Source organism: Acipenser ruthenus, chromosome 40 (genome assembly GCF_902713425.1).
Source record: "Acipenser ruthenus chromosome 40, fAciRut3.2 maternal haplotype, whole genome shotgun sequence".
NCBI lineage: Eukaryota > Metazoa > Chordata > Actinopteri > Acipenseriformes > Acipenseridae > Acipenser > Acipenser ruthenus.
The window spans coordinates 1342675-1353200 of NC_081228.1; the positions used below are offsets into that span (position 1 = coordinate 1342675).

Here is a 10526-nt window from a genome sequence, read left to right on the forward strand (position 1 = left end):
TTTATTTTCTGTAATTTAAGTGTACAGCTCCCTGTGTTCCACAAGATGGCGCTATTTCACCTCCTTTTATTATGGTGCTGTTGTGCTGGGTTAAAATGACCCTTGCATTTTATTGGAACGCGTTTTCTTTTTTGTTCTTGTCTTTTGCCCCCTTAGCATAACACCACGTTTAAGGGCACACTTATTTAACATGGCTTTAATAAATAGAAGCTGCTGTGTGGCCAGCACATGAAGTAATAAGGAAGAAGACTAAAATTAATATATAAATGATCAAGTGTGGCACATATGCAATTAAACAAAAAACAAAAATCTATAATGGTGATGATTTTACTACCTTAAAGCGTAGGAACGTGCTTTTTAAAGTGTTATCCAGAATTATACATATGGACTAGAGAAACATTTTGTGGATTGACTGACAAAAATAATTATTGTTTATTTGGGTGGCTAGAAAAGCAGCTAAGTTCTGACTAGCTTTTTTTTCCTGAAGTTTAAAAAAGATATAAAATTGAACTTTGAAAACAAAACTTTCTATTTTTTTTTTGTTATGCCCTGCTGTGTTTAAAAGAAAACCCAGCTGGTAAATTGAAGTAGGAGAGATTCTATCTCTCATCTGCTCATTTCTCGCAAACTCTTTGTAGATAATGATGCAAATTAGGCAAACTTTGAAGGCATGTGCTTGCATGATGATTGCTTATAAATTGGCTTCATTTACATTCAGCTGAATTCTTCCATTACACAGGCCATAGCTGCTATAATATATTGCTTAAACTGTTTGAAATGATGTCCCTTAAGGTAAGAGACACGACTTCACTTACACCTCACAATAATGAACACTAGTCTAGAACTAGACAGAAGAAGAAAAAGAATGGTTTAATAGTAATCCCACTCGGGCTAATCTGGTACTCAGCCTGTTCATTTTGTATTCTTATAAATCATAAAGCTAGCTGATATTATTACAGTGTATGGCCTCAGTCTTCATACATGTGTATCAAGTCCTCTGTGAACAAGTTATTAGTTTTCATTATTTTTATTGGAGATTGCTACTGTAGTTCAGGAACATGTGTTTATTTTGCTACAGACTCAAGCACAGTAAATATGAAATATGGCTCCGACTCTTTTCGCTCAGTCCATCCATTACACTCCTTCCTTTTTATCGCCTCCCAGCCAGATGTCTTATTCCTGCCCAAGAACAAGAATAATAATAATAATAAAAAAACATTTTCAACAGCTGCCCAGCCAATTCCACAAACCTGTGTAATGCAAACCCTCGATCACACACCTTTCAATTACTTTGAACTTCTGTTAAAAAGAAAACCTTGACTGTTTCTTTCGTCTCATCTTTCATCGCGCGGCCCTTGAACATGTTTATTTAGCCCTTCTTGTTCAGATAATTCCTTTCATATGTAATTACTGTGGCCGATGTGATGGGAAACTTTTCAACAATTTGTAATCATGACCTTTGCCTTAAAAAAAAACACCATTTGTCAGTGCGAATACAAAAAATTGCCCTTTTCAGGTTTTAGTACAAGGCGGGCCATCTGTTGGCACAGGTAGCCCTGTTGCCAGGGCAACCCGTATCCCATCTGTAGCATGAAGGGTATCTTTGGAGTCTCTTATAGAACTGGTTCAACCACACCAGCAGGCCCCCCCGTGACCTCTCGAGCAAAACAACAGGTCCTTTCATTTTGCTGCTGCTGACCTCATTATCCTTTTGTGAAACACAAATCCAGAGTTGCATTCTGTTCAATGGAAAGCGATCCTGCTGCACTGAACACACAGCATCATGGAGCCTTGTGAATGACCATTACAGCAGTATTGGTGGTGGTGGTGGTGCGTTCCTGGTTTGAACCGGCTGAACACAATCATGGTAAGATACTAATGGTGGCTGGTGGTGTAGTTTTATTTAAATTTTAAAGTTAGTACTGTAGGCATTACTGTGAGCTGAGAAACGTTTTACAGTATATTCCACTATATACTTCATTTCAATCTACTGGATTCATATATTTCATTTTTGTAATCAGTTGAAAAAAAATAACTGTTAAGACACCTCAGAATGTGTGGCAGGTGCTTTCTACAATGACTGAACTCTTCAAACACAAGTTTATTGAGCTATTGGTCCGAACAGAAGAGGCAAATGTTATTTGATAAAACCATGAATAAAGAATTGCCACATTGATCATTTAAAGTTGCCATTATTTATGCACATTAAGTTTTCCTTTCAGATGTACGTTTCTTCCATTAAGAACTGGTTTCTGAAATGCCACAGTTCAGCATTGCAACTGTAGATTGTAATGACGTTTTAAACTGATCAGTATTATCTTTTTACAGGCATGTACGGACACAGTAGAGTCCAAACTTGCATCGCTCAATCTCGGCCTCTATTACAGCATGTAGATTCTGCAGTGATTGTTTTGTACAGTACAAATCAGTAAAGGCATTTGGTCAAGTGAAGGTTTTTCAATCAGCACAATTATACTATGATCCGGTTTCAGAAAAGGTTTTAAAAACCTCACGGTTTGTAATGAGGTTTCTTTCACATGTTCCTAGTTCAGAGAGTGTTCAACTGCAATTGCATTGTAGTCTCAAGTGTACTTCCAATTGTCAATCAGGTTCTTACAACTGCTTGGGTTTAGAGTTGGACGCTGTACAAGGTTGTCAGTCTGTTCTGTTTGGAATTAGTATTCTGTTCCTGACATTTCTTATAAAAAAATGATTTACATTTGTAAAACATAAAAGCAGATTAGTGCAAGTTTTGACTTTGTGTGCTTGCAGGCCTAATGTTACATTTACAGTACTACAGATCTGTTTATTTTCTGAAACTGTTCCATTCTTTTAGCACACATCAGTTTACCAAGGTTACCAAGAAGCCTGACATATTTGTTCTGATTCAGTGGCTTAAGATTTAGACATACTTCGTATGGAAATACTTTCTCTGCAAAAATGATGCTTACGTTTTTATTACATTTTTAAAATTAAGACTACTGAGGCTGCGAATGATAGGCGAACAGCTCGTAACAACTCCCCCGAGACTGAGGCTAACATCACAGAGCTGAGAGAACCTGAGGGAACACCACCATGGACGACAGAATTACACCCTCCATCTCCAGTCGAAGGTAAGTGCCATTGAGAGAGAGACATGGAATCACACAGAAATATATACGGATAGGGTCATATGGAAGTTTGGAACGTCTGATGTAGATAGAAACTCACTCTCGTCCAGTGTAGAACCACCTTACCGCCTCACAATTATACTACGAGCATATGCATGCTTTTAATTGTATTTTAAAGCTTTTGCAAAGAGAATACATTTTGTTTTGCTGCTTGCTTTTGTAAAAAGGGGTTCTCAGTTTAGCGATAATGGTTGATTATAATCTGTCTGATATTCAAGTATAGATTGCACCAGTTACTGCCGAGTGTATGCACACAGAGCCTAACGCATTGTTCTATTCATCTGTATGTAGGTGAGATAATAACTTACCTTGTATGACTTCTGAAGTGTCCACGAGACGCATGTTAAGGACCAAATTGTTTGTTAAAACGTTTTACAGCTCCTTCAAAAGTCACTGCCCGCAAACGAATGAGAGTGTTGGTGGTCGTATGTACAGTTGGGCTTCTTGGTGGATTAGCAGTGGGAGTGTGGTTTCTAGGTAAGAAAAGGAAAGACATTATCTGTGGTTGTCTCGTCTGTTGTCTTTTAATACATGTGCTCTGTAGCTAAACTAATTTCTTTCCCTTCCGTATTTAACTTTACATACAATATATCTTGTGAGTACACGCTGCACACACCTCTGCATAAATAAATATCCCTTCAAGGTATCTGGCAATGCCACACTCTCTCGCTGCCTAGCAGTGAGAATTGCTTCTGTTCAAGAGCAGAGTCTGTGAAACCAGTTTTATCAGAAAATATAGACGTACTGGCTCTGTCAAGACCTGCATGGTTTTACAATGTGATTTCTTTCTTTTCCTGTTTCTTGGGTTAGTGAAGTTCCTTATGAAGCCAGTTGTCACACAGAGCCCAACAGAACTGGGAGACACCAAAGAGACATGGTTCTGCAACGTGACTGACGATGTTGCCATCACTGATCCCAGGAAAGGTCTGTGACAACTCATTAGAGCAACTATGAGTGAAACTTAAGCATGATGGATGTGGTAGATGTTAATGAATGTCTTCCTATAGTATTTAAAACAAAGGGTAATGCAAGATATTTGAGGTTTAGCACAGGGGTAGTCTTTGAAACTACAGGGTTATACTACTGACCTTAAGACACTTAAAGACCAAGCTATCGTTAACCCAGCAGCCTCATTTAGCTAGGAGACCACATTGGTGAGTTGATCACAATTCAAGCAAGTCACTGCTGACTCGCTTAGATATTCTTGAAGCTAACCCAGATTGACTGGAGGTGTTAAAATTGAGAATGTGGTTGAATTTTAAATGAACTGGATTCAGTTTTTTACAGAATAAGTTCGGAAAACTCTTTGCTGGAAATCCAGCGGGAGGAATGGAAAACCTGGCTTCCTGTGTGCTACGAGAGGTGGAACGCATCTCTCGGAACATTGATTTGCAGACAGCTTGGCCATCTAAGGTGATGTATTACTGCTGTTCACCGGGGACATAGTGTTGCAGGGGGGACAGGTTAATGGTTACACTCTGGTATACCAGCTGCACTTTGACACATGGCGTGTGCGAGAGCCCATCTAGAACCACAAGGGTGCTTTAATGTCTTGGAAAAATAAGACGAATAATGTTTTAGTTGAAGTAACTCCTATTTCCGTACAGTGCCAAGCTGCTCTTTAAATTGTTCCTTTGAATGATTTATTTTGCATAAGATTCATGCATAAAAGGTCATTCTTCAGTACAAACAAAAAAAAATGGTTTACTGTTTGAAGCCTGTAGAGCAAACTTCCCAAGGCTCCTAAACGCAATTCTCCAATCAGTTGGCTTGAGAGATTGATGAGGGATTACATTACAGTATGTGTCCTACATTTGTAATTGCCCTAGCATCGCATTCCGCTGCTTGTCACGATGCTACATATGTTTGAATGCAGGTTAGCATACAGGAACCTGACAGACATTCACAAACAATTCTGTCGTTAAGCACCTCCATCAATCTTCATTGCATCATCCCAACAGCAAAGGCAGATGGCTTTTGTTGAGTCCAGAAAGTGGCAGCCTTCCAGTATTTAATTAAGATTAACGTTTTTCAACCACCATTCGGGAATACTGCACACGCAGAACAGAGCCATATTAAATCCCCACTTTGAGCTATTGAAACATGACACTAATATGTGACTTAATGCATTGGTTGCCATAGTTCTGCAATGGATGTGAAATGCACCCGGACACTGAAAGATTAGATGTAAGAACAGTTCAAATGGATAACAAACTATATAAATCATGTCATATCCCGCCTTTCGAAGTTCTAGCTCTTTCAGTAATATAACAGCAGACAGCTACTGGATATGATCTGTCGTACAGTGTGGGGGGTTTGTGGGAGAAATGTTTTTTTTTTAATTTAGTTAAGATAACAATTCTAATTGTTAATGTGATCAGATACTAATGGACTAATTGATTGCCATTTAGCATTTTACCATATGTATAAAACAGTAGCTGAGAGCTAGTTTCTTGGTTCTAATCCAGCTTGAGTAGACTGTGGTCATTGGGGTCCTTTGCCAAGAAGTCCAGTATAGTAAAGAGTTTAGTTCAGTTCAGTTTCGCATGTGTCTAGCTGCAAACTGGAACTTTAGTTTAGTTCAACTTCTTGGAAGTCACTTGTGAAAAATGCAATTCCTCATATGCACGGTTTCAAGGAACTGCTTTCAGAAGTATTTTTTGCTAAATATAACTTTTTTTTTTTTTAAAAGCACTTTCAGATATTGCAAGGCCAAAAATATTTTTTTTAAACACAGGTGCCTGCACATAATGATAAATTATGTTTTTTTTAAAATCCGTTTTCAAAAGGCTCACAAAGCACAAAGGAGTCAACCTGACAGACATCGGACCCAATTACACGGCTGGATTCATTCAAATTACCTCTGAACACAAACACGACTTGGAAAACATCTGGCGGTTCAGGTAATCCGTTTTTAGTATGTGCTGTTTATTCGTTTTTGCAATCACTGGGCTTGCAAGCTAAGCATGATTAGACTGCACAACGGCAGTGGGGCAAGAATATGCACACCAGTCATCTAGACCTAACGTCATCTGAAGATAAAGCATGCATGTTATCAGGCTGGACGTTGATACTGGTAGACCAATAGGAACTAGTTGATTTATTCATTTACTTCATGTAATTTTATTTTATTTCGTAGGGGAAGTTGCACTACTGGTAAAGTGATAGCATTAAAATGTTTCGGTAAGTCATATTCTGTTCAGATCTCCACAAAAGACTTCAAATGCAAGTAAAAACACATGCCTGTGCTGGTAATGTGCAGTATACACGTGGTGTGTCCAGATAAAGCATCAGGACGATTAGTCGATAAGCGAATGTTTAAATAAGGCTTGGAAATATAAAGCTACACGTCTCTTAATCGTTGCATCGCTAATATCTACCCATTACTATTTACTATTTATTACTATTTATTTTTCAGTAGGCGTATACTGTTAAATGAGTTACACAGCTGTGGTTTATTCTGGTGAGCAGTGCAGCAGGTTGGTCAGATCGAGCCCTTACTCCTTCACTTCCAGTGTGTTTCTTGGTGTTTTTCGAGAGTGTGGGACCCGTTCAAAGCTGCCCAGAATAATTGGAGGGACTGAAGCCACTCTGGGGAGATGGCCCTGGCAGGTGGCTCTGTACCACAACTCTAAACACGTGTGTGGAGGCTCAATAATAACCAGCCAGTGGATAGTTACTGCAGCACACTGTGTGCACAAGTACGTATATTAAAGAGACTGCAGCATATCTTTCAGGCTAACCTTGCAATGAGTATCATCATAAAGGCATTAACTGAAATCTGCTTCTACAGTCGTTTTCATTGACTCTGTTGTGAGATTAAAAGCTTAGGCTTTAAAACCAGGTTTAACTGTACCAGGAAAGTAATTTCTCTCTCTTTTTTTGCAGTTACAGGTTACCTCAGGTATCAAGCTGGCTTGTCTATGCTGGTATAGTTACACGGAGCTCTGGTATATTGGCAGAACGCTCTGGCAACCCTGTGGAGAAAATGATTTACAACAAACAGTACAACCACAGGAGTCACGACAACGACATTGCCTTGGTGAAGCTCAAATCACCTTTGAACTTCACAGGTGAGTGGATTGGATGAGTTTCTAAAACAACTTACACACAATACACGGTACCTTTCTTTAAGGTTGGCTGGCTGGACACAGACCTCTCACCCACAGGCAGACACTGTATAGCCAGCTTCATACTGGTTTAAATACCTGCCTGCTTGATTACAGGCAGGTGTCTCTCATTACATCAGAGCCAGGTATAATCACGCGCTGCTCTAATTCCAACCCAGTGCATCTTGGGGGATGTAGTCCTGTATCGTATTTTACACAAGGACTACATTCTTTTCCCCTACTCTGTCACTATATATATATTATTATTCTTTTAGATACCATCCGGCCTGTCTGTCTTCCAAGATATGATCAAGATTTCTCTGGAGGAACTCGTTGCTGGATCTCAGGCTGGGGCTACACAAGGCCAGATGATGGTAATGAAAGGAACACACTTATTGAATGATATCAGTATTGCAGTTCAATTTCTAACCAGTCTTGATATTTCTAAGTTTATGGGTGGACAGGATTTGGGACTGAGTCCTACTGGCTCGGCACCCAGTGAGCTTATAGCAGACACCCCTGCAGGGCTGACCTTTGTCCTCCAGGGGGCAGAAGCACATCGACTTCTTCACTCGAGCCCCTGGGTGTAAAGCGACAATTAGCTTGCAGGAGGACGCCCGCTCACCTTCAGTTCCCATGCTCTGCTGTGGGGAGTTGCTGCAAGGTGGGAACGTACTTGAGAAAAAACTGTGGTTAAATAATTGAGCACTATAATAAAAAAAATGTATTGCGCTGAAGTATTTTTGATGAAGCAAGTTGAAGAGCTGTTGCATGATTAGGGAAATTCAGTGCATTATTAATATATATTTTTTCTCTCTGATTTGCTTGCTTGTCTGGCAGTCCACATTCCTGACACACTGAAAGAAGCTGCAATTCCCTTGATCAGCACCAAGAAATGTAACAGTTCCTGCATGTATGAAGGGGAAATCACCCCGAGAATGCTTTGTGCTGGATACCCAGAAGGGAAGATAGATGCATGTCAGGTTTGTGCGTCCAAGGATTTAATGCGTTGGTTATAATCTTCACTACATCGACCTTAACAGTATTACTGTGAATCTTTAAAATAGTATATGTGTTGTTTTTTTAATACTTCTTTTTGCTTATAATACAGTACAGCTAAATTCTTACACCATTGGAATATTTAGTGTGAAAATGTATTATGCAATGATTCAGAATTGCTGCAGCAGACATACACCCATCGTATCCACCTATTCTCGTCTCTAATTCTACAAGTCAGTTTTTCCTTCACATTTTGTTTGCTACAGTATTCTCTCCACATCTATGTGTGTCTTCTGGTTTAAACCACTTACTTAGTATTTGTTTAAGGACTGCAACTTAACATTTTCCCTAACAATTCTCATACATTCGTTATGTAGCTTTATACATGTTTCTCTTAGCTATAGTACACTATAATGTAAAACTGCGACATTACTATCTCTCTCCAAAAGATCTGAACCATGACAGATGTACTTTAAGGCAATAAATTAGTCTATTTGTTAATAATAATAATAATAATAATAATAATAATAATAATAATAATAATAATAATAATAATATGGCTTGTCTCAAATGTGTGATTTCAGTGTTGGTTTCATATAAACATCTGCTTGGATCTTTAGCATGTATCTCTGATTGCATAATCACGTTACTCACAGGAGACACAGCGGTTGGAAGCTCCACAGGTTGCTGGGAGTTGGAGATCTTGGGAGCCGAGAGCAATCCATACTCCTTCAGATATTTTGCACATTTTCAGCTGCCTTGTCTTGTATGCGTCATCGATCTGTTGTTTTGTGTTTTTATTTAGGGAGACAGTGGTGGACCTCTGGTGTGCCAGGATGAAAATATCTGGCGCTTAGTGGGGGTGGTGAGCTGGGGGACTGGGTGTGCCGAACCCAACCACCCAGGGGTCTACACCAAGGTGGCAGAGTTCCTCGACTGGATTTATGAAACGATTGAGGTAGACGATCTCATCAGTATTATATGTGCTTGAATTATTTATACTGTACATTTATTTTAATTGATTCGTTACATATGATGAATGCAGTCATTCTAACTGGTTCAGAGTTACGTTGCTCCAATGTGGAGTCACCTTTCTCTATATAACTCTTTACCTGGCTCGGAGCTTACCTGGATTCCTGCCAGCACTGAACAGAGCCAGGTAAAGGCAGACAAGAGAAAAAAGGCAAGCCAGTGCTGGAGTCACCACTCGGAGTGACTGTATGCACAGGAAAGAATTGCATGGCATGTAGGGAATCAATTACAATGCCATTAATAATAACGATACAAATATACAACACAGAGCATACTGCAGTGTGGCTTCTGTTTCCTCAATGTAATGACAATGAGTTTTTTTTTTTTTTTTTTAATTTTTTTTAGAATTACTGAAAGATTGGCAGCAGATGAAAAGATGATCGGATCTTAAAGAGGTGGGAGGCAAGGAGCAGTGACTGTCACACAGGTGTGTGCTGTGAAAGATTAGCAGAGTTTATTCTCAGGTTTAATCTTCTCTTTGAACCAGTTCACATGTCTGAGACCTAACCCTGGCTCCCAGTGATAAGGGGGACCGTGGTGATGATGCCAAAGCTAACGAGGAAGAAACATACATGTTCAAACTTTAACAAACACTTTTGTCTGATGTATTTAGGCAGAATGTACACTTATCTGTAAGCCCAAACCTTTTGTTTCCTTTTCCGCAGAGGAGAAAAAGTGGTTTGAATCCAGCAAATGTTTTTATAAAAATGTTACCGATTTTATAATATATATATATATAATATATACAGCATATATACTACTGTTCTATAGGGAGGGGCTTATATGTTTTCCTATGAGAAGTTTATATGTTATTTAATATGCTGTTTTATCAATATTATAATATTTTCACAATGTTATATGTGGGTAGCACTCAAACACAGGCTATGCTGTTATGAAGTAGCAATGAAATAAAAATGTGTAACTATTACTGTAGATTTTTTTTTTTTCTCTCCAATGACACAAAGTACACAAAGAGAGACTCGTTCACTGGGTATTTGCATTACAGGTATGTACAGTATATGTATGTTCCATCTATGCTACCAGAAGATAGTGGAACCTGAAAAGTCAAACCTTTTCCAATATAGGTTTTCAACATATTTTCCTGTTTATTAATTTCTTCTAATATGGGGGGTGGCTACTTTCACCGTTAACCTTTCCATTTGCCAGAACTGAGCAGGTGTGGGATGAACTTGAATGCTGCATTCAAGATCATCTG

At 39.0% G+C, this 10526-nt stretch overlaps 1 protein-coding gene across 1 annotated transcript; it reads left to right on the top strand.

Annotated features, from left to right (window-relative positions):
* Positions 1 to 1759: 1759 nt before the first annotated feature.
* Positions 1760 to 10202, top strand: LOC117397332 (transmembrane protease serine 5-like). The gene is made up of 13 exons (XM_059010345.1): positions 1760 to 1867; positions 2978 to 3113; positions 3549 to 3647; positions 3981 to 4094; positions 4448 to 4583; positions 5960 to 6073; positions 6310 to 6353; positions 6709 to 6871; positions 7059 to 7243; positions 7555 to 7653; positions 8120 to 8262; positions 9084 to 9236; positions 9656 to 10202. The coding sequence occupies exons 1-13, from the start codon at positions 1865 to 1867 to the stop codon at positions 9662 to 9664; spliced, it is 1398 nt and encodes a 465-aa protein (XP_058866328.1). The 5' UTR covers positions 1760 to 1864; the 3' UTR covers positions 9665 to 10202.
* The last annotated feature ends 324 nt before the right edge of the window (positions 10203 to 10526 follow it).